The 25,359-nt window shown below is 37.2% G+C and overlaps 2 protein-coding genes across 2 annotated transcripts in view; one reads left to right on the forward strand and one right to left on the reverse strand.

The window, feature by feature from the left end:
- Positions 1-21,377, forward strand: part of STK26 (serine/threonine kinase 26) — a 66,293-nt gene extending 44,916 nt beyond the window's left edge. Inside the window, exons 3-11 of the mRNA XM_061408324.1 lie at positions 9,292-9,348; positions 14,033-14,141; positions 14,228-14,385; positions 15,241-15,426; positions 16,514-16,662; positions 17,748-17,841; positions 18,236-18,298; positions 18,381-18,517; positions 19,603-21,377. Coding sequence (XP_061264308.1) covers positions 9,292-9,348; positions 14,033-14,141; positions 14,228-14,385; positions 15,241-15,426; positions 16,514-16,662; positions 17,748-17,841; positions 18,236-18,298; positions 18,381-18,517; positions 19,603-19,627 — 978 coding nt within the window. The 3' untranslated portion in view covers positions 19,628-21,377. The remainder of the gene's footprint in view (positions 1-9,291; positions 9,349-14,032; positions 14,142-14,227; positions 14,386-15,240; positions 15,427-16,513; positions 16,663-17,747; positions 17,842-18,235; positions 18,299-18,380; positions 18,518-19,602) is intronic.
- Positions 20,565-25,359, reverse strand: part of FRMD7 (FERM domain containing 7) — a 36,060-nt gene continuing 31,265 nt past the window's right edge. The window contains exon 13 of the mRNA XM_061408467.1: positions 20,565-24,414. Within this exon, the coding sequence (XP_061264451.1) occupies positions 23,320-24,414 (1,095 nt within the window). The 3' untranslated portion in view covers positions 20,565-23,319. The remainder of the gene's footprint in view (positions 24,415-25,359) is intronic.

A 25,359-nucleotide genomic window follows, 5' to 3' on the forward strand; every position in this document is an offset into this window, starting at 1 on the left:
AATATAAACAATAAATAATTAGAAAAATCTAGCTTAGATTAGAGTTTAAATTATTTTAAAATTTAAAACTATATCCCCATATTGATATTTTTCAAAGGAAGGCAGTATTAGTTAGATCTTTGATTTTCAGGGCTTATAAGAGGGAAGGGTTTTTTGTTTATTTGCTTGTCTATCTCTAGGCCAGAAGGGTGTGTTTATAACCTATTAGGCTCTTGGCCTGCACAAAAGTTAATGCTGTCTTTTTATCCTTTTATATTCTGCTGATCAAATATACCTGGGATAAACTGTATTAGTTAATACTCATATAGATATTCATTATCAATTTCCCTGGCTTTTTTTTTTTTTTTTTTGACTTTACAACATTGTATTGGTTTTGCCATATATCAACACGAATCTGCCACAGGTATACACGTGTTCCCCATCCTGAACCCTTCTCCTTCCTCCCTCCCCATAGAGCCTAATTTTTTTTGTTTTTGGTCAAGCTGTGTGGCTTACAGGATTGCACCCCAGCCCCTGTCAGTAGGAGTGCAGAGTCCTAACCACTGAACCGCCAGGGAATTCCCAACAGAGGCTAATGTAGTCTAAGAGTATGTGAATTAGGTGACTGTGGAATTAATGCATAGTAGAATGAATCATTAAATAACCAGTCACTGTGTGTCACACTGTACTAGATTATGGAGATGTAAAAGGGAACAGCTCCTGCCTTTGAAGAGCTTACAATCCCGTTTTCCACTACAGTGGTGTAGATTTTGTGATTGAATGCATACAAGGTACAAGGTACCATTTGCATAAATAAGCAAATGGTCACTTCTATCATTTTTTCCCATTATGGTATGAAGGCAAGACTCACAGGAGGAAGTAATACTGCTAGTAACTCATATCCAATATACTTTGGAGTGTTAGCCATTACTCTGTTTTACTGTATACATAATTACTTGATTCTTTATGGTATATTTTGCTTTCATATTCTTTCCTAAAAAGCTTATTTAGCAGGTCAGATTCCCTTTTTCAGTATCCTATTGGCCTCCAGTCTCAGTAGTTTTAGGTCCCCCTTCTAATTCCCGTGGTTGTAGGCAGCCCGGGAAATTTGGTGGTGGTAGTGGTGATGGTGGTGTGTGTGTGTGCATGCGCATGCTCATTCTGGTTTAGTCTTTCTGGATTGAATCCTTATAATTTCAGATCCACTCTGGAGCAAATCTGAACACTTGGTATTTTTAGGCGTCTGTACCAGATAAGCTACTTTTGGTAACTGACTCAAAATATTAAGTAAGCCCTATTTAAAATGTGTACTGATATGGTATTGACTTTTACTGGTTGCTTTTGCTGTGCTGTGCTTAGTCACTCAGTCGTGTCTGACTCTTTGTTTCCTCATGGATTGATTATAGCACATCAGACTCCTCTGCCCATGGGATTTTCCAGGCAAGAATACTGGAGTGAGTTGCCATGCCCTTCTCCAGGGGATCTTTCCAACCCAGAAATCGAACCAGGGTCTCCTGCATTGCAGGCGGATTTATTACAAGCTAAGCTACCAGGGAAGCCCCACTGGTTGCTTACAACCTTTATTTGTATTCAATACTACCATGGAAAATGAATTGTAACTCTGTTTGCACTATTTATTCCTAATATTTCACATTTTAAAAAATTTCCCTCATAGTATACACGTACCAGTCATCCCCCAGATACTTAATCTTTTAACAAATATAACTGATAGTCTGTTTTCTCCAAATCTTGATTGCAGAATATTTTTAGGCCAGTAAAGGATACAGAACTCTTATCCAAGATGTTTTCTTAAAGAATTAAACTGCATTATTTTTATCTCTTTAACCGATCATTAAAGTACATTATAAGAAAGACTACTTTGAAGAACGTGTTACTTCATGATAAAATTGTAGAAATTCAGATGGCTGATATTGATTATTTGTATCTAGATTATTTGTACACATACACACATATTGTCTCATTATGGGTATACGTATATACACAGAGAGAAAAAGAATTATAATTTTATAACTCTTTAATACTGTTTATTTAAATTACTTTCTTAAATCAACCCCTTGTTTATTTTCCATTTATATTAAGACATAGTGTGACTTTTCAGGCTTGCTTTTTTAAACTAAAATCACATCAAATATAACAGGGTTTGGCTTGGTGCAGTCAATGTAACTCAAGGCTGCATCCTCTAAGTACCATCAGAGAACTGCATCATCAATTGACTTCTGTTCTTATTGTGGCCCATCCTTGGATTTCAGATAACATGGGGGATTTTGTGAGTCAAGCTAATTGAGTAAAATAGGATACTGAGTTCTTCTCAGGTTGTCCTAATACAGGATATAACCAGGACCTCACTGTAAGCTGGAGGAAAAGTTATTACATTTGAGAGAAAATTATATGCTCTCTGAAACTGTATATAGTTGTAGTGCTTTTCTTGAGACTTGCAAAAATGTACTGGGTATTCATTTTGACTGAGCTCACTGTATAACTTTGTTTTTAAAAACAAGAGTAAAAACCAGATAAACACATCAGTATGACCACAGTATTTTCCTTTAATTTTAGTTCAGTGCAGATTTTCTTGACAGACAAAGTTAGTCTTTATGAAGAGTGCTAAAATAAGCAAACCCTTCCCTTCTGATCTCATAATATTGGAAGAATCTTTTATAATCTTTAAATATTTTTCTAGTTCGATGTAAATCTTAAAATGAAGGTCACTCAGGCATTGAATAGAATTTGAATCATGCCTTTATGTGCTGCTGAAAATTGCTTTTAGATTTCTGTTTATGTTGAGGATATATGCCCCCCTCCATATACCACAACTCCTGATATTTATTTTTTAAAAAAGAATTGAGTGATTGAAGTAAAATATTCCAGAACAGGATCTGTACACAGCTTTCTCATTATTTTTCCTGAGACTTTTGTGTGTGCTTATTCCCAATGTATGGTGAATGTTTCTGGAATATTTCTGGAATTTTCTTTAAATAAAAAAATTTAGTTTTCTTGTGCAACTTGAAGGAAATTGAGAGGGAAATATTTCCTCCTTTTTCAGTGTTTTTTTTTTTTCCACTCAAAATAAGAATCGCTTTAAATTTCCTATAATACACCTATAAGAAGCCTCATATTAGACTCAATGCAGCAGATATTTATTAATTGGGTACCTCCTCTGTGTCTTCCTCTCACTCTGCATGTTCACCCTCATCTTTCTCATCTACTTTATTCTGACAGTTTTTAAATTCCTGTCTCTGGTTTCAGCTTCTCTCCTTAGCTCCAGATAGGTGGATCTAACTTCCCTCATATCTCCCACTTATCTGTGAGTAGGTTTATCAAGTACACTAACCCCCAGACTGGGGAGTAGCATTTAAAATGGGTCTTGAATATGATTTTGATAGGAGTTGGGATATCAGAATATAATCAATCTGATTTCGGTATTGACCATCTGGTGATGTCCATGTGTAGAGTCCTCTCTTGTGTTGTTGGAAGAGGGTGTTTGCTATGATCAGTGCGTTCTCTTGGTAAAACTCTATTAGCCTTTGCCCTGCTACATTCTGTACTTCAAGGCCAAATTTCCTGTTACTCCAGGTATTTCTTGACTTGCTACATTTGCATTCCAGTCCCCTATAATGAAAAGGACATCTTTTTTGGGTGTTAGTTCTAGAAGGTTTTGTAGGTCTTCAGAGAACCATCCAACTTCTTCAGCATTACTGGTCGGGGCATAGACTTGGATTACTGTGATAGTGAATGGTTTGCCTTGGAAATGAACAGAGATCATTCTGTCGTTTTTGAGATTGCATCCAAGTGCTTCATTCCGGACTCTTTTTGTTGACTATGATGGCTACTCCATTTCTTCTAAGGGATTCTTGCCCACAGTTGTAGATGTAATAGTCATCTGAGTTAAATTCACCCATTCCAGTCCATTTTAGTTCACTGATTCCTAAAATGTTGACATTCACTCTTGCCATCTCCTGTTTGACCACTTCCAATTTACCTTGATTCATGGACCTAACATTCCAGGTTCCTATGCAATATTGCTCTTTACAGCATTGGACTTTACTTCCATCACCAGTCACATCTACAACTGGGCATTGTTTTTGCTTTGGCTCCGTCTCTTCATTCTTTCTGGAGTTATTTCTCCACTGATCTCCAGTAGCATATTGGGCACCTACCGACCTGGGGAGTTCATCTTTCATTGTCCTGTGTTTTCGCCATTTCATACTGTTCATGGGGTTCTCAAGGCAAGAATACTGAAGTGATTTGCCATTCCCATCTCACACGCTAGCGAAGTAATGCTCAAAATTCTCTAAGCCAGGCTTCAACAGTATGTGAACCATGAACTTCCAGATGTTCAATCTGGATTTAGAAAAGGCAGAGGAACCAGAGATCAAATTGCCAACATCTGTTGGATCATCAAAGAAGTGAGAGAGTTCCAGAAAAACATCTACTTCTGCTTTATTAACTATGCCAAAGCCTTTGACTATGTGGATCACAATAAACTGTGGAAAATTCTGAAAGAGATGAGAATACCAGACCACCTGACCTGCTTCCTGAGAAATCTGTATGCAGAAGCAACACTTAGAACTGGACATGGAACAACAGACTGGTGCCAGATTGGAAAAGGAGTATGTCAAGGCTGTATATTGTCACCCTGCTTATTTAACTTATATGCAGAGTACATCATGAGAAATGCTGGGCTGGAGGAAGCAGAAGCTGAAATCCAGATTGCTGGGAGAAATATCAATAACCTCAGATATGCAGATGACACCACACTTATGGCAGAAAGTGAAGAGGAACTAAAAAGCCTCTTAATGAAAGTGAAAGAGGAGAGTGAAAAAGTTGGCTTAAAACTCAGCATGCAGAAAACTTAAGATCATGGCATCCGGTCCCATCACTTCATGGCAAATAGATGAGGAAACAGTGGAAACAGTGACAGACTTTATTTTTTGGGCTCCAAAATCACTGCAGATGGTGACTGCAGCCATGAAATTAGAAGATGCTTGCTCCTTGGAAGAAAAGTTATGATCAACCTAGATAGCATTTTAAAAAGCAGAGACATTACTTTTCCAACAAAGGTCCATCTAGTCAAAGCTTTGGTTTGTCCAGTAGTCACGTATGGATGTGAGAGTTGGAGTAGAAAGAAAGCTGAGCATCAAAGAATTGATGCTTTTGAACTGTGGTGTTGGAGAAGACTCTTGAGAGTCCCTTGGACTGCAAGGAGATCCCACCAGTCTATCCTAAAGGGAATTAGTCCTGATTATTTATTGGAAGGACTGATGCTGAAGCTGAAACTCCAGTACTTTGGCCACCTGATGCAAAGAACTGACTCATTGGGAAAGACCCCGATGCTGGGAAAGATAGAAGGCGGGAGGAGAAGGGGACAGCAGAAGATGAGATGGTTGGATGGCATCACTGACTCAAAGGACATGAGTTTTAGTGGGCTCTAAGAGTTGGTGATGTACAGGGAAGCCTGGTGTGCTGCAGTCCATGGGGATGCAAAGAGTCGGACATGACTGAGCAACTGAACTGAACTGAACTGAGATGTGAGACTGGGGTATAGACAAGGCATTCTTGACTGGAAAAAAAAATCTCAGGTAGTAAAGTTCTGGCAAGGTGATCTCTACTATTCCTTGCGGTTCTGTAAAATTTTACATTCTGTCTCTTTTTTTTTTTTTTTTTTTTTTTACTGTAGTGGAATATGCATCACAAAAGTTATCATTTTAACCCTTTTAAATGTACAGTTCTGTGTCATTTCATACACTCCAGTGACTGTGTGGCCATCTCTACCATTCATCTCCAGAATGCTTTCACCTTCCTCAACCGAAACTCTGTACCCATTAATCTATAACTCCCCATTCTCCCCTCACCATAGTCCTTGGTAACCACCATTCTAATTTCTCTTTAGTTTCCCTACCCTAGACTCCTCAGATCAGTGGGATCATATAACATTTGCCCAGTGGTGACTTGTTTGTCTTACTTGCATATGCTGGTTTATGTGGTCAGTGTTATATTTGGCTATTTGCTTCATAGACCAACCTGCTTAATTCAACATATACTTGATCTATGTTCATGTATATGAACTTGATCTATGATCTGTTATCTTGAAAATACATATCATGGGTATTTTACATGTTCTTTTCTTTTAAATGTTTGTTTTTCTGTGAACAAATGAATCCCAAGGTCCACAGTAGCGTTTCTGCCCACTTTGGCCAAATGTCTGCTTTAGTGGCACACAGTGGCATTCAAAGGCCCCATGGGGTGATGGAGTTGATACTCCAGACACCAGTGATTTGTTAAAACTAGACTCCAACTTCTCCCTGGTAAACAGTATAACTCTGAAGTACTTACTCTTTAGGTTTTCTGCATTTTGGAACAGAGAGCCATTTCCTGACCCCTAACTTACCACCCCGGAGAAGCCAATGGCACCCCACTCCAGTACTCTTGCCTGGAAAATCCCATGGATGGAGGAGCCTGGTAGGCTGCAGTCCATGGGGTCGCTAAGAGTCGGACACGGCTGAGCAACTTCACTTTCACTTTTCACTTTCCTGCATTGGAGAAGGAAATGGCAACCCACTCCAGTGTTCTTGCCTGGAGAATCCCAGGGATTGGGGAGCCTGGTGGCTGCCGTCTATGGGGTCACACAGAGTTGGACACGACTGAAGTGACTTAGCAGCAGCAGCAGCAGCAACTTACCACCCATGTTGATGCAGGACTTTACACTTACTCTTTCCAACCCATTGCTAAAACGTGTGGGTCGTTTTATAATTGGAAAAGTGGCATTTTCCCTGCAGGGACTTCCTATGCTTAAATGTGCCGGATATATGGTTATGGTTTAGAGCAACTTGGCTCTTTTAGATTTGTAAACCACTATGTAGATATCATCTTAGGCTTTTAAATTATTTAAGAATAAACCAAATATTTGCATTCTCAAACGCAAACATCTTTTACCAGAAATCAAAGGTAATAGTTGTAGTTCCCCAAAAGAATACAAACACAGGATCTGGGAGTTTTGGTCACGTTTGGTTTGTGATTGGTGTTTTCATTAAGACCCACTGTGGACAAGGAACGAGTTAAGAGCCTGTGTGGATTAAGCATCCGTGAGTAGGCAGGAGCTCCACCAGCTTGCCATTCCTGCCTGTGCCCAGTCGCACTTTGCTTCAGTTCCTCTGCTTGCCTCACAGTCATCTGAATGTCCAGACATATAACCATCCTCCAGCAACACTTGTCTGCAGAAGTGACGGTCAGAAGGAAGCAACCAGAAAATCTATCAGACAGCTCTGGTTCCCTGCCTGTTTCGAAAGAGTCCTAGTTCCACTGAATAGCTCGCTTGCAAAGAGGAAGCATTTTCAGACCTGGAAGTTGCTTAGTCATAAGGTTAATGACATTTTTAAGCTTTCTATGAATACTTTTTAGTGATGAACAGACAGTTGGTAAGTCTCTGTTTTCAATTGGTACCAAAAAAAAAAAAAAAAAAAGCCACACATTGTTTTTAACTTGGAAAACAGGTGCTCTCATTCACACAGAACTGCAAAACAGATAAACATGTTTTGTAAGATCTTTCCATTTTTCTCTGAAATGTCACGTGCATGGGAAGCATTCTGAATTCATGAGGTAGAATGTAGTACTTATTAGAAACAAACAGTGGCAAAAGACAAGCTTCTCCGGCTATATGGCATTGTGAGGAACAGTTCACAGTTATCATGTTCTGAGTGTCTAATTTCTATACTTAAAACAAGTTGCATGAACCCCTCCTGGAACTCTTCTGCCCTCTCACTGTTATGGGGATTCATTTTGTCTCGTTCCTACTATAGATGCTATTCTCTCTCCTAAGCTCAAGCGAGCTTGTTGTGACAGGAGAGAGCGGGTGTCAAGATGGGTGGAGGGCATTGTTCCTCTCTCTCTTAGACATCCTACATAGTGTCAACATCTTAATTTAACTGAACCTTCCCTCCCCAGTCCCTAACTCTCGGCCACAGACTGTTCCCCCCACTACAGTGTCCCCTAAACACCCATCATCATTTTTCTGGAGTCCATTCTCTGCCATCATAAAGCCCTAGCCTCACAGAGACACTTGGAAATTTTGAATGGAACTCCTATTTCCCAAGGATTTTAGAGTTTCAGAACTACCAGCAATAGCTTGAGAATCTTTATCTTGCAGCTGGGACTGTAAAGGTGAGAAATGTGTTCCCGGAATCCCAACATGAAGCAAGACACTGAATCCACTTTTCCCCTGGAAACATTGTTATGGTATAAACAGTCTCTCTGGTGTTCTTTCAGGTATACTATGGATACCTTTGTGTTAAAGTGTCTTTTGGAGGGGACTTCTCCAGGAACCTATGCATTATTTTTATGGCAAAATGCTTGCTTTCCAAATCCCAAACATCTTTCTTAAAAAAAGTGGACTTTTGGAATACAATCCATTCACAGCTTGGCTATTTGCCAGTATAATAAAACCAACCATTCTGCTTCCAGTCAGTTCTGTGGTCCTAAAAAAATTCAGAGAATACCACTCATGAAGTGTTATGGAGAGAGAGAGAGATGTCTCCAGTATTTCAAACTGTAGCTGAAAGAAAATTTAATGATCTCCAAATTTTGTCTGATACAGCTGAATAGTGTGTGTGTACACACCTGTTTTGTAATTCAAATGTGTGTTCCCTCTATGGAGCTCCATTTCCTATTGTACAACTGACAGTGAAGTTAATTTTACCTGGATTAATCATCATGCTCTTCAAGCTACACATTTCCTTTCTCTTATCCATTTACCTTGGGGGAGAGGGGGCTATAGTGTTCTTACTAGTTTCTACATTTGTACAAAAAAATGCCCATTAATCATGGCTGATAAAAGTTGTAAAATAGATTAAAACAAAAACTAAAATAAGGTAGAGTACCCAGTGTCCTCAGACTCTCAGATCACATGGGAAGTACTCAGAAGCCCCGTTCAAAATTTCTAACGTCTCCATTTACTTCCTCATTCATTTCCTTTCAGTATCATCATTCAAAATAATAATTTAAAGCTATGGTTTTTTCCTAACTTTTATTAAAGTTGCTAATAGTTTGACAATAAGCAACAATAATGTGTCATCTATAATATTTAGCTATATCATACATTCAATAGGTTTCAGGGAGAGTCAAGACTTAGGACTTGACTCTCATTTGTAATATTCTATGGAAATATATATTGAGTTCCAAACAACTAATTTTAAACCTATATTTTAAAGCCAGTACATTAGTATGTCAGATTGAACATTTATGCTAGTATGTTGTTTGGCTCCAGTTTATAATTATTAAGCTATTTCATGGTTTTCACAGGGTTCAAAATTATGGATAATAATGGAATACCTGGGTGGCGGTTCAGCACTGGATCTTGTAAGTATTTTTAAACTGTTACACACACACATCCATACTTTCACTTTTTCTTTAATTGGAGTAAGCATTGGCTTTTGGGCAAGCTAAGTGGTTGCTTTAGTTAATATGTTCACTCTGCCTTCAGGACTGCTACTCTTAACATATATTCAGCTGTATTGCAGGTTCTGCACATTGCTGGCATTCTTAAAGTATATAAGAAATGCAAACAGCTTAATAAAATTCCCTCCAAATTAGGAATGAGTGTGTGAGAGTTGCCATCAGTTTCATGTTTTACTTTACATGCTTATCCCTGAGAAGACTGAGTGTTCTTAGATTTTTGAAGAGATCTCATCCAGATAACTGTTTCTAAATGTGGTTCTTGGGTTTTGAACAAGAAGCCCTACAGACCCAGCTCTCTGCAGAGTTCTCTCTGCCTTTCTGTAGGTGATGTGGAAATGTGATGGCATTTTTGTCACAATGACTTGGAAATGCCACAGCCATTTTAGCAGACCAGGCTGCTAAAATCCTGCAGTGTGAGGGAAAAGTTCTAATAAATGAAGATGTGTTGTGCACAGAATATTATTGAGGAACACTGGTTGTTTTCCCCCAAGTGGTGTCATTCTATCAGTGTTGTCCCTCCCCCTTTAAAATTGTTATTAATATGACATTGTATTTAAAATGCAATATGAATGACTAGAGACAACTTTGTGTGATAGAATGACTACTGGGCTGGCCTATGCGAGTTTGAGTTTCTAGGGCTGCCTCTGTTTATAACTAAGTCTGTGACTGTGAGCCAGACACATAAATTCCTTGGGCTTGACGTCCTATAAAACGAAGTTGCACTAAGTTGTCTTCCATCTTTAATATTACACAACTTTTATATAATATGCTCTGCCTTTGAAATTGGAGTCTGCTGTTTCTAAAAGTAAAGTGTTTTGATGATTAAGATCACCGAGTAATGTTTTAATTCTTATTTTTTTTAAGTAGAGATGAATTTCTCTGACTGAAAGTGATCAAATATTTCTTAAAGGCTTTAATATTGACTCCCAGTACCTCCAAAGTTTCAAATAATCCTATGAACAGAAATGACCATAAGCGATTTTTCCTTCCTTTAGACAGAACCATATTTAAACCATTCAAAAGAAATGGTAATTAAACTTGATGGAGAGCCTCATCTTCTAGGAATTCATCTCAGTTTAATCAGTTGCTGAGTTAGGCCATCCTTCCTTGTTTCTAATCTAATTCTTACATCCTAAAGCTCCATTTCATTTTTTTTTTCTTTCTCGCTCCTGTCTAGTGAGAGAACATAACTGGTATTTCTTTAGCTAATAGTCCTTCATGCATATGGAGTCAGGTCTCATTCTCACCATTAAATGATCTCAGCTCTATTTGTCTTGTCATGTAGTTTGATTAAACAATAGTTTATTCATTAGCTCCACAAGAAGCCTCACAATTGCTCTAGGAGCCTCCTCCTACTTTTTAAATATTAAGAATCCTTTCCAAATTTATCACAGTTACCTTAACTGGCCCCCCAAAATGTTTACCATGTCACTTCCCTGTTTTGTAGGCATTGGCAAGACAAAGTGCACTGCTTTCATCAGGATCTCTGATAGCAACGGGAAGCGCTGGACGGTGCCCCAGCCCTAACTAATACAATCTGTATCCCCCAAGAGTAGTTGGGGCAGTTTTATGAAACCTCTGAATGAAATGATTGTGAGATCTTAATCTCATTCTGAGCTCTGCCTAAGTCCAAAAATAACAATTAGCATAAATTCAATGAACTTAAACTGTTTTTAGCTGTGTAGTGGCTAAAAATCAAGACACCTAGATCCTGTCCCCAGTTCTGCCATTGACTAGCTGGCTAATATTGGGCAGACTATTTAACCTGTGACTCAGATGTTCAAATAAGAAATTAGATGAGTAATCTCTCTAGTTTTCTTTTTCTAGCTTTAATACTTAATACTATTATGATTTAATTATAAACCTCATTGACTCGACTTTGTAGGGAGAACAAATGCTGAGAACATACTATTCTTCATTTAGGAGAATGTTATCATTTGGAGGAATCTAAGAAAGGATCAGGGTTAGAGGAGGGCACTGCTACCAGGGACAAGAGAAATTAAAAGGAATGCTGGGCAAAAGTGTTCATCCCGTTAAACTGGTGCCTGACTATTGTAATATGATTATGACCAGTAATTAAGTTCAACACTATATAGTATATGGACCTTCCCCAAAGGCTCAGCTGGTAAAGAACCAGCCTGCCAGTGTAGAAGATACAAGAGATGTGGGTTCAATCCCTGGGTCGGGAAGATCCCTGGCGAAGGAAATGGCAACCTACTCCAATATTCTTCCCTGGAGAATCCCATGGACAGAGGAGTCTGGCGGGCTGTAGTCCATGGGGTTGCAAAGAATAAGACACACCTTAGCAACTGAAAACAACAACTATATACCTCAAGATTTCCTCCCATTCTTACAAAAAAAATCAGTTGTGTGTGAACAGACTTTGAGCATACTGTACATTATTTTATTGAATTGATTATACCTCACCTGTTTCCAATAAAAATTGCAGTGGCTTACAACAAAAACACATATAATAAGGTTAAGATGATAAAACATGAGCACCAGGGGAAAAAGTTGGAAACAATATGCTAACCATAAGAGAAAGCATAGCAAAACATGCTGCATTAGGGACTGGCTGGAAGTCAAAGCAGTGTGGGAGAACACCCCCAAGCCTGCAAATGTCCCTCTCTTGAATATCCTCAGTTGACAACAAAGGCAAATCATACAAAGCCAGCACCCTGCCCTGGGGTAGACGTGTTAGCTATTAGAGACATGGTAAAGTCTTCAGTCTTTGGAGAGAAGCTCCATTGTGCGCTCCAAGGACAGTGGACCAGGATCTTGGCATCATCTCTCCCAAGATTGCATTGGAAATTTTTAAAAAGCAACCTCTATTCCATCTATTTACTTTCCTTCTCTTTCCAGCTCCTTTTTTTCTCCTTTTCTGATCATTATCATCATGCCTAAGGAAACATTTTAACCACAAGGTTTGGGATAGTTTTCTGTCTGACATGAACAAGAAAAACCCAACTCTGCCACCACCCCACTCCCATTTCCCTGCCACGGAAGTGCCCTTCCCATCCTCCTCCAGTACCCAGTTAAGTGAGATTGCATTGAATTTTAAACTGGACCTGAGTATACCAGATAAGCTAATGTGTCTTTAGGACCACTTTTCTGTTGGTTTTTACTAAAGTATATTTTTAAAATGCTGTATTATTCAGACCACTTTTAGAAATCCTTCAGAATGATAGCTAGTACCTTTTATATGGACCTTGCCCAATTTTCTGAGTGACTGAGAATATACCTCCTCTGGCCCTGTCAACATTTTATAATCAATGATACTAAAGTACTAGTCTTAAGTAGTATTACTTGACATTTATCTTTAAGTTGCTTGGTAGTACCTCAGAATTTCATTACCAGCAATCAATAAAATAATATACCATTTTCACCTTTTAGATGACTTTAATCACTGGTGTTTAAATAGATACTTTGGGGTGGAAGTTGATACATTTGAAAGTAAATAGATACTGTTACCTAGGAAAGGCACCTACTGAACTATAAACATCCCTGAAGTACACTATATATCCAGAGCATAGTTAATATTAAATAGTGAGACCGAAGTATGGGTTCTATTTTAAGCTGTTAAATTTCAACATGAAAGTGCCCTTTATTCAGAATAAATATGGCATTCATGAAAGATGAAATACAGAAGGTGCCAAAGAGCTGTGAATCCCTCCCAGTGTGAGGCAGAGTGGGCAATATTTGATTTTCACCACCTCTTCCCTCCTTCCAGCAAACAGAACTCTACCTCAGCTCTGACTTTAGATTCCCACCCTTTCCTGTAATAATATTATACAGTCCACTGTTTGTGCTTTATGAGGTACCAGAATTTTTAAATAACCATTTATTTTAAAGAGAGATTTTCAGATATTCCATTACAAATTCTCCTGAAACTTAATCATTGCTTTCCTTGTATTGCAGTTGAAACCACTGGCTTTAGTACAGGGATGGGGAAAGAAAGGGAAATGTGTTATGTTTATTTGAAAAACTGCATCGCTCCATGATTTGAATTTCTTTTTACAATGAAAGTTTGAATAGTTTAATTATTATATTCCTAGCTAAAAGTTAAATCTGAGTCTCCAAAAAGTCTCTGTGCTTTATAATGTTTTTGAAATACGTAAATGTTAAGAACGGTGCTACAGCAGACCCATATGATCAGATTGGGTTGCTGCAGAAATCTTATGGACCATCTGATCTAAAAATCAGTTCAGTGTAAATATTTAATGTTTTAAACAGCAAATGCCAAAATTTAAGTAGTTGATATATTTTTTCCTATCTGTCATGACTTAAGCATGTTCCTTAGATCTTTAATGTAAATATTTAAGAACCTCAAGATTTGAAGCTAATATATAGTTATATTATCTTTCAAGATTAAATCTAATCATTAAAATCTAATCATTGAAAACCCTTTTAGCCCTTTGACTTAACTCTCTTCACCCTTAAGAATTTTCTCATTTGTTTAAATACTGGCTCAATAAACAGAACTGCTTCATTATATATAAGCAATTCCCTTATTTCAAAGATAATGTTAAGTTTGAACTTTATTGTTCCAAACTTTTACATGTATATGTGTGTCTTTCCCCCTAAGCTGCGAGCTGGTCCATTTGATGAGTTCCAGATCGCTACCATGCTAAAGGAAATTTTGAAAGGTCTGGACTACCTGCATTCTGAAAAGAAAATTCACCGAGACATAAAAGGTATACAGAAGTCTAATATGAACCTGAGAAAAATAGATGCATTCTGAGGAAGCTGAGTTTTTTTTTCATTTCCTTTTCCCTCCTAGCTGCCAACGTCTTGCTCTCAGAGCAAGGAGATGTGAAACTTGCTGACTTTGGAGTGGCTGGCCAGCTGACGGATACACAAATTAAAAGAAATACCTTTGTGGGAACACCATTTTGGATGGCTCCTGAAGTTATCCAGCAGTCAGCTTATGACTCAAAAGTGAAGTGTTACCTATAAACTATTTTGTTTTTAATATTGTTTTACATAGCATCCTATCCTATTTAATAAACTCCCTTAATTCTCCTTCCTCTTAGAGTATTTCTAAAACTAGAGTCATGTCAAATTTTGCTGCTAAATCATAAGTTCCCTAGATGCTGGTAATACTGAATATTTGGATCTTCTTCCCTTCAGTGACCTTCCATCCTACTTGGAATAAATCCAAAGTCCTTACTGTCACATACATGGCTCTCTACTGTCTGGCCCTTGTCCACCTCTGCCTCATCTCCCACCACTCTCCTCCATTTTCTACCCATTTCAGCCACAGTGGCCTCTTTACTGGTCCATAAACACAGCAAGTCCCCTCCAGCCTCAGGACCTTTGCACTTGCCTCTCCCTCTTACTGGAATAACTTTCCTCTCAATCAGATCTCTGCTGAAACATTACTGACACAGAATAGTCTTCCCTAGCCATCCCATGTAAATTTGCAGCCCTTTTACCTTATCATTCATTACTCCATTATCCTGATTTTGTATTTTCTTCACAGAACTTAATACCATCTGACATCCTATTGTTTATTCATTTATCTTTCTCTTCTACTAGAACATCAGCCTCTTGAGAGCAGGAATTTTTGTCTGGTTTAGTCACCACCCGAATTCTTTGTGTTTGGAATGCAGTGCCTGGCACAAAGTAGGGAATTTGATACTTTTCTAAAAAAATGAATTGTATCAAAAAGTTATTAACACCACATTTCTTGAGACATTTTAATATTGTATGACCATTAGACTCCACAGGTTATTTTGTGGCAGAATGTTAGAATGGAATTTCAAGGTAATTGTTCTTTGCTCCTTACCTTAGGCTGACATTTGGTCACTGGGAATCACTGCTATTGAACTAGCCAAGGGAGAGCCACCTAACTCCGATATGCATCCAATGAGAGTTCTGTTTCTTATTCCAAAAAACAATCCTCCAACTCTTGTCGGAGACTTCACTAAGTCCTTTAAGGAGTTTATTGATGCTTGCCTGAACAAAGATCCATCATTTGTGAGTATATGTGCTATGACCGTTGTTTTCTGTGATCAGATATACATAGAGCCAATGTGGTTTGTTCAACAGTAAGGAATACAGTGCCTGTGGAAACTGTCTACAGACCATCCAGGAACCTGACTGTCCCGTCTGTGTTGCTAATTTTGTTCAGTTGTTGACAAGATCCGTAGTTCTTCTCTCCTTCCCCTGCATCTTCTCTTTTTGCTATGTTCCCTAGCACCTTCCTCATTCTGTTGATCGTTTCCTATTTCAAGGGGAAATAAAGTTCATTTTCTAGGATGTCATTAAGAAAGTATAACTATGCACAATGATTTTTATTCAGCTGTTTTCATTTTTCATGAAAAGTTGTTGGTGTTTCATGATTTTTTATTTAATGTTCAGAAATTCCAACATGAAGTTGTATACTTTTCCTGAAGTCTAGTGAGCTCCGTTCATTTAATTGGCAAATTTGATTACAGTTGTTTTTTTGTTTTTAAAATAAAGTTGCCTAAAATATACAAGAACTATCTAAATTGGATGTAACTATCATAGGTTGCTAATGAATATTCTGATATTAATAAAATATTAGGGAGGAAATATCCCCCACAGCACATGGTGTTTTTATTTAGATGCAATATGAATTACTGTGTGATGGAGAAGGGATTACTGTGGGGGTCATATGATGTGTGCAGATAATAAGAAAGTTATAGCCTTGCTAGTTCTCATGCTTTTTTCCCAATTTACAGTAAATATAATAAAAGTATTTTCATGTACAATCTTGTTTTAAAATTTTTACTTAATTATTGAAGTCCTGTCATGTGTTTCTCTGCTTTGAAGAAAGCCCTGCCTGCCTGTTTGCTGCTACATAGGCCACCTTTTGCCACTGGATTTTAGCAAGTTGATACCAAAGTAGTGAATTTAATTTGGTTGCCTTGAGCCACTTCGGAAATAGAATTAGCTATTGTCCTATGGCATTTTAGTTATCCTCATATTTATAGACAAACTTTTATACCTTTCAGCTTAATAATTGATAATGATTTCATATCACTCTTTGCAATCATAAAAAGCCTAGAAATACTGGTATCCTTCCTTTTTTGTTCCTTAGCGTCCTACAGCTAAAGAACTTCTGAAACATAAATTCATTGTAAAAAATTCAAAGAAGACTTCTTATCTGACTGAACTGATAGATCGATTTAAGAGATGGAAGGCAGAAGGACACAGCGATGATGAATCTGATTCTGACGGGTCTGATTCGTACGTACCAATTGTTTACTTTTTATGTAGATAGCCCATTTCAGTATTTCATATCTTTTACTGTGAGCTGATATGCTTTCTCTAGCATAAAATATAAACCTTATTCTAAAGTGTGACTTTAGAAATTGTGAAAATCTTTTAAAATTGTGGTCTGTGAAGTACAATGAATTTGGAAACACGTTTTTGTTTTTGTTTTTTTTTTCTTCTTAGAAGTGAATTTCTTTAGTTTCAAATGGTCTCAGTCTAACCCCTAGTGGATACTTGAGTATATTACAAAATTTTGGAACAAGATTGCATTTAAGGTGTTTTATTAGCTTGCCCAAAGTGATAAAGAGCAATGTCTTCTCATACTTTCCTGGCAACCTGCAAAACCTCTCTGGAGAACTAACGTTTCTCACCTCTTGGCCATGTACCAAACTGTGATCAGACCGGTACATTGAAGTATTCATTTATATCTGATTTGTACCCCCTAAAAAGTTGCATTATTTTTTAACTACAGCATTTATACTAACATTTGAGCCTCTAACTCCTTAACTTAATTTAGACTACAGAGTCTGTAGGCTACACCAGAATTAGCTCCTCTGCTAGTTGAATTGACACAAAGGCAACACCAAATCTCTTCAGGTAATATCTGCATTTATGAGAAATTGTCCAACTTTTGAAAGGTCTAAAAAGTACCAAGGTAGTTGTCTTTACTCTGTTCTAATGGTTGTTGGCCTTTGCTGCCCATTAGTCAGTCATGGAGCCTTTAAAAATGTAAATTAACTATACTCCAATATAAAATAAGATTAAAAAAAAAAAAACACAAGCCACACTACAGGAGATCTTGATCTAGTCATTGAAGGGATTGGGCCAGGACATTATATATAGTAAGAGACCTTCACATGTGATTCTGATATACACTTAGAGCTGGGTACCATTGCTACTCTTTGGCAGAAAGCAGTGTGTATTTGAAACTGAGATCAAATGATTTTTTTTATACATTGGGACAGTTATCCATTCAGAATCTGTCTGCACTGATTTGATATTTTCCCCAAGCTGTGTCATTTGGGAACTTACAGAAATATCTTTGGCAATCTCTTTAGGGAGTCCACCAGCAGGGAAAATAATACTCATCCTGAATGGAGCTTTACCACTGTGCGAAAGAAGCCTGATCCTAAGAAACTACAGAATGGGGCAGTATGTATACAGAGATGATCACTTCCTTTTGGTAGACTTTTTCCAACTATAAAATGAGACAGTGTGATGGCCAGAAATTGTTAGAATTTAATACCCCTAAATGCTTGTCTACCTCACTGTGGTCCACAGTATGTTTCATTTGCCATTCATTTCAAACTAATTAAGAAAAGGTCATAGAAGTCATTTAAGTGGCCATTGGTATGTTTTAAAACAGAATTGTGCATATTAATTGTAATCCTAGAAGTTAGAGGCCTCTGGACAATGGATGGGAATGAGTGATGTGAAGAAAGTATGGAGACTTGCCTTGTATTGGGTCTTTTTTGAGGAGGACGCCAATGAATGCACGAGTGATTATTTTAATTTCATGTGTATAATCTATAATATTTGTTCAAAGGAGCAAGATCTTGTACAAACCCTGAGCTGTTTGTCTATGATAATCACACCTGCATTTGCTGAAGTAAGTACAGACTCATAAGCTTTGGCTATCTATTTTAAGAAGTTTAGTAATTTTAAATGTTATAGCTATTGATCTTTCTCAGCTTAAACAGCAGGATGAGAATAATGCAAGCAGGAATCAGGCAATCGAAGAACTGGAGAAAAGTATTGCCGTGGCCGAAGCTGCCTGTCCTGGCATTACAGATAAAATGGTGAAGAAATTAATTGAAAAATTTCAAAAGTAAGCTTGAAATGTCATTTTTAAAAAACTATTTTGACATTTTCTCTTGGATGTTCATTTATGATGTGATAATATGATTACCTACTTATTTTGGTTATTCCTACAAAGTCAATTCTTAATAGTCATATAATTGAAAACTGTTTTGTGTGCCGCCCATCTGAAATATTAGCTTTTGGAATTATCTGCACACATTACAAGGTAGTTTTCCACTGAATGAAATGGCCTGGTTGTTTTTCTCTCTTTTTTTTTTTTTTTGTTAGTAGGAGTATAGACAAAAGGCCAGGGGGCATATTCTTATTTGGACCCTTGTAAATACCATTTAGGAATGCTTTCATTCTTGCTGCTGTTCTTATCACAGTGCTATTCACAGTTTCAGTGCTATAGTTCATTAAGTTTAACCCCCATAGGAAAAGTTAAGGAAAGGATTTTAGGTAGAGAAACTCAAATGAAGATTCTGAAAAGTTCTTTTGGTTGATATCAGTTTCTATACTGTCTCTTGAACTGTTGCTTTAACTTTGTTCACACTCAGTAAAGTTCTTACATTTAATTGTTAAATTCCCTCTTAAAATGCATATACAAACACAACTTCTTAGCTCAAGCAAGTTATAAAGCAATACTAATCTTAGCCTTAATCTCATTAGATGGCTTCTCAGTGTATCTTTATATTTCTTTGTATTTGTAATGCCGCTGGGATCAAGTTGGAACAAACTATACAGCTGTAAAACATACTCTGCTAGATCTTTTTAGCTGATAAAGCCTATTTATATTCATCAGCTAAAACCCCTCTTAAAATCCCTTAGTTTTTCTTAAATTAATTTATTTATTTTAATTGGAGGCTAATTAAAATCCCTTAATTTTTAATGAAAACCTCTCTTCTCTTTTCCAATTTGCAAACAAATCAATTGGAAGTTGTAAAGTCAGACACAGAAGGGATTTTTTTTAACTTCCTTATATTTTAGCATCCGTATGATGAGACCCAATACAGTTGTGTCTGCTGAATCACTTCCTTCACTGGAGAGTTTATACAGATATAAGATAGACACATGCATACTTATACATCATTTAAATTTTTCCTAATTTTATAGGTGTTCGACAGATGAATCCCCCTAAGAAACTTCTCATTATTGGCTTCTATTTCATATGGACCCAGAGAAACCCACCAAAGCTACTTCAAGCTTACCAATGCTTAACTCATGAGCTCCATGTGCCTTTTGGATCTTTGTGACATTGAAGATTTGGAAGAAGCTATTCAACTATTTTGTGATGGTGTTTATCATTTTCTATTTTAAAGAGATTATTTTGTAAGGAGTAACTTTTAATACTATAGTTTCACCTGTATTCTAGTAAATGTTGAGACAGTTTTGCTTTTAGGTATCATTATTGCTTAAGTTACTAGGATGAATACTTTTCATGTTTTGATCTTTAGTTAACTGTACACTTATGAAACATACAGGTTGTTCAAAGTCATCGTAAATATTCAACTTTTATAATCATCAAACTTCAAAAAGCTTTTTTTAAACACAGCATATTCTAAAAATGACTATTGGTGGGGAAGCAGAAACAAGTCACACATTCTTAAGATAGAAGTTTTTGATAAGCTCTTAGAAATGAAACCTGGAAAAGTATTGATGTTTCTACGAAGTGGGTATGATATTCCAGGCAGCTCAATAATGATTACATTTGAGAGCCCTGCGTCTGTAGTGTTTAGAGGCAACATGTAGCAACAGAAGTACCTCTTGTGTGCAGTATTTACTTTCTCTTATGGAAGAGATGGTTGATCCTTATTTAACATGGTTGGGAAGTTAAAGCAATACCAATTAGCCAAGGATGAATTTTCAGTAATACTGGAAGAATAAGGATTCGTTTTAAAAACCAACTCAAATCGCATATTATATGAGTGGATTTGGGGAGCTTAAAAGAAGCTGATTATCGTGTGATTATAAACACCTGGTCAACAGGTATGAATATAATTTAAACCAGCATATTTTTGTCATGGTCTTAAAATGTCCTATAAACTATTTATACATTTTTGTTCTTCGTAACTATCCAATACATAAGCATCATTTGTTCATTTTTGAGAGGGTATTTAAATAAGCATTTTCTAATTCATATGAAAATAACCATAGTACTGGATGATTTCTGTCCGTACAAAGGTAAGTTAGATTGTACAGTTAATTTTCAGTTATATTTATGGTACTGTTACATGGGTAATACCCTTTTCTTTTAAACCCATTATACATATTATGCCTGCCTAAGTTCTGAAGTGGGGCTGTATTTCAGTAGTTGTAGAATTATTGATATTAATTAGTTTTGATAGTTTGTTTTATTGTTTGGATCTGCACAATTTGGGTTTTGCACAAAAGTCATTTTAATAAAGCTCAATAATTGCCAAATATTAGAAGATGTTCTTCAAGTGAAGAATAAGTTTTTAGTCAAAGTGGCCATTACCTCCTCCTCTTTTGTAATAATACAGACACTTGAATAAGTTGTTGTTGTGTCATATGCCAAGAAAATGTTTTCATTGGTGCCTATACTGTAATAATTACTTTTAACACATTTTATTTTGAAGTAATAGTTGAGTGAAAATTTTCACCTGCTAACTAACTGAAACTCCATCACAGTTTATAATTTGTAGAGGCCTGGTAATAATTTTGCAACTCATGTATTAAATGGATATTTTTATAAAAGTAAAAGCAACAAATTTTTAAATTGATTATTTGAAACTTTCAGCACAGCTGCATTATGAATAGAAAATTGTATTGCTTATTCATTTTAGTTATTAGTCCTGTAAACTGTTTCTGGGTAAGCATACTTCAATGTTTTGGGGGGATTTAAAAATAAATATTTAAATTTCATGGTCCTTAATGTTTGTTTTCTTGAGGGGTATGGTATTTTATTTCAAATTATTTCTCCTTTCCCCTTTCATTTATTGTTGGAACTTTAACATCAGAGTTTCCATTGGAAACTAGAAGATATTCTTCACAATTTTATTATGCATTGATTATAGCTCCAATGGACTATAATTTGAATATCTGATTTCTGTCCTGCTTGAATATCTGTCATGATTTCTGCCTCCTGTCCCGACAAAATTATTAACAGAGTCCTCTTTCACTCAAAAATGTCCTTATTAGGTTAGACAGTAAATTATATGGTCACCCTAATATAGTTTTATAGAAAATCTTATACAGATTTGAACCCTGTATTTCTCTTGGGGAAACAAATTTTGCAAAGATTTCTGGAAATTGAGATGAGAAACAGCATATAATCATAAAGGAGTTTGGGTTTTTCCTATAGAAAAGGTCAGAGATTAACTTAATGTAGCTTTGAGTATCTATATGATTAATACATAAGTGATTGGGCTTCATATATTCTTATTATGAAATAGCTATTGTAGACTTGTGAGTTATTGGATTTGGTTCCAGGAGCAGGAAGGAAAGTGCTGGAATTTTAAAAAGCAGTAGAGTGAAGTTTATTAAAAGGGATTTTTCTGGTGTAAGGACTAGGAGAGTAAGAAAACTATTCCATCTATCTTTTATCCATTCAGTCATATATAAAAATAACTTGCTTATATAATTGCATCATTTCTTTGATGTAATTACCTAACATTATCTTGTAAATATGTTGTACTTACAATTAAAATAAAAAAAGAAGATAAAGTTCTCAAATAGAATGCTATATACCTTTCAAGGGGGAATAATAGAGAAATCCTGAAAGGGTCAAGAATAGAATTTTGGTTCATTAACTCAGTGTGGAGTATTATCCTTTTTCTTTTCAGCTACCCCATTTCTGCCACTTCTCCATCCCTGACTATACATTTTCACCTGCTTCCCTCCTTTTCCTTGTTCTCTAACTGTGCCTTCCCTTAATTATAGGCTAGAGACAATCACTTCTGAAATTGATTAAAACAAAAGGAAGTTCATACTTACAACTTGTTTTTTAAGTAAATGGGTTTCCATCACTCTTTATTAAAATGCTATTCATCTCATTTCCTTGCCTACATGCATGCAACAAGATATGGCAAAAAAATTAATTCTTGCAGAAGAAATTAGATAAACAGACCAACATGTTAAGTTTTATCTTTCACTACATATTATAGCTAGTTAAGAATAGAGAATAAGTCAAACATCATATTGTCCTCATCAGCAGATGTCTGATTTTAGAAACTGACCAGTTCATGAATTTCCAAGGTTTAGCATTCTGCCACGTCCTAGATTAATTATAAACTTGTATTCTGTTGAAAGGATCTATGTTCCTTCTGTTCCTGAAGTACAAGAGGGCCATGCTCCCCCTAATATATGTTATAAAAATTGAAGTCTTTTAACATAAAACAGGACCATTTTTACTGGGCCCCACACAAATAATGAGGACTGAAACCTTTAGTTGCAGTGTTGTTAAAATGACCAACACAGTCACAGTCTGTTATCACTAAATGATATCAGAAGCCAGTTTTGTATGCCAGTCCATACTGTCACTGTTCTTACTGTTCTTCAGTGTTGAGGAGCCTGGCCTTCATTTATAATGTCTCTATGGGGAAATGTATAATAGAGATGACAAATACCCACCTCACTCTGCCTCAGTGCTGGTGAGGAAAGGGCATGTTCCAGAATGATTCAGAGGGAATAGAAGAGAGGCTTGAGGAATGAGGCAGTAGCTGGATCTTTCATAAGCTAGATGCCCAAGCTTAGAAGAGTCCCTTAATACTAGTGAATAGTAACAGAAAATGGTTTTTGCAGAAAGTGCCTTATGTTTCACCTAAGTGAGTAACATGGAATTGGTCTCGACATGTTCATAGGGTTCACATTTTAGGCTAAAAAGTAATTACATGGTTTTTGCAAAGTCCTATCTTCAGCAGTTGATGTATTGAAAGAAACATCTTCATCTTCTTCATCTAGCTGTAGACTACCAGAAGACAAGCGGATTCTGGCCATGGGCGACCTTATTCCTTTGTCATACAAAGAGTAGTAGTCTGGTTTAAGAATCTCTGACTCAGAATCACTGGATTCACTAGGCACATACCTTTCTGTAGCTCCCTGATCCATTAAAACTGTTGGAAACTCCTGCTCTGCAAACATATATGTTAACAGGTCAGCTTTACGACTGAGAGCAGGACAAGGCCCTAAAGGTCTAAATTCTGACCCAAAAGGAAATCGGATCGTTTTCATGTCTGATTGGCTCTGGGAACGTTTAGGGGTTGGCTCTTGAATGTTATATGCAAATGTATCTTCTATAGTTGGATCTTGCTCTTCTAGATCTACATTCACATTGCTCCTACCAGTAGTCCTGGCCATAGCTTCTTGGAGTTCTTGAAAGTCTTGCTGAAAGCTCTTCATTCTGATGTTCCTTGGGCTTCTTTTGGCTGACTTCACTGCAGTAGACTGTAGACAGCTGTCTGGTCTTTCCCTTTCCTCTGCCATGATTGGAGACCGTCTGGGCACCTGGGGTGGTCTGTCCACATAAAAGAAGACTTGGGGAGGCATAATATCAACCTGCTGACCAGTACAAGGAATATAGGGCACATCTGTGTAAGTAAGCTGCCTTGCTGGACTCACTTTGCTTGTAAGGCCAGAAGATGTGCTCATGGGATTGTCAGCAAACTTAGAGCTTGTTTGGAAGGAGCTTAGAGGACTCCTTTCCTCAAAGTAGTCTCTGGGATCAGTGTCAGGATCAGGGTCAGTGATAAAGACTGGGTCTGTATAAATAAAAGGGAAGGAGGAACTGCTTTGGGACTGATGTAATGATGTGGGATCTGCCTCTGGTTTGGAATGCTCCAACTCAGCTGCAAACGTCACCTCCACTGCGGAATTTCTCCTCCTGCCATCCAGCACAGGCTCAGAGGCGTGCACTCCATTCACAGTTCTGTAGTACCCACTGCCATAGCCTAGTCTCAGATCTTCCACCTTGAGAGAAAGGACAGGCGAGTGAAAGAAGGAAAAAGCCATCTGGTTGGGGTGGGGACAGGCATCTAAATCAGCCTTTGATTTCACAAAGGTAGTTTTTCACAAAGTCATTTCTACCCGTGTTCTCTGCCAGGGTTGATAAATACGTACATAAAAGGTTCTAACTTGGACCGCACCCAATATATGTGCTTAAAAATAGACGTAACACTACCCTTTCTCAACACCATCACACTCCCGGCCTCCACATTCTCTATCTACTTGAGCCCCAGCCTTGGACTTCAAGCAGTATGGCTGAGTAGCTATATTCACGAGCCGGGAGTTCTGCCTTTTGGTCTTGGCTTGGCTCTGTCTTTACTTGCTGTGTGACCTCAAGTAAGTCTCCTAACCTCACTGTTCCAGCCTCCTCCCTCCCTTCTGTAAAATGGTGGGGAGGAGGGCTGTGAATGGCAGGAGACGATTAAACATTTGATGATACCTTCCAGCATTATAACTCTGTGATTCCTTTCAGATAAAAACTGCCTCTGACTTGAATGAAGACAGAGTTTATGAGACCTCTAATTAGATTTTTTTTAGGGAGAGCAAAAGAAAAATGAACATGGTTCATACTATAGAACTCAAATGAAGCTATCATCTCACAGTTCCAAGAGAATAGCACTTTGTTCTTAAATTAACAAAATTACATAGCAAAAGTACTTTAAAATATTAACCCAAGATCTCATAGCTTCCAATAAGACTTAAGATTTTCATGGGTAAAAAGGCGAAGCTTTTAGTTTCAAAAATACAGAGCCATAGAAATTCATTTGGATCTACATTTTGCAAGATGTTAGCAATACAGGTTGCAGTTTGAAGTTGTACCAGATCTTGTCAGTCCATACAGTACACACAGCAGTGTACCCAGCAGTCTTCTATTGGCTGGAGATACTGAGTTGACAGACCCCAGGAAGT

This window comes from Bos javanicus, chromosome X, assembly GCF_032452875.1.
Source record: "Bos javanicus breed banteng chromosome X, ARS-OSU_banteng_1.0, whole genome shotgun sequence".
Lineage (NCBI taxonomy): Eukaryota > Metazoa > Chordata > Mammalia > Artiodactyla > Bovidae > Bos > Bos javanicus.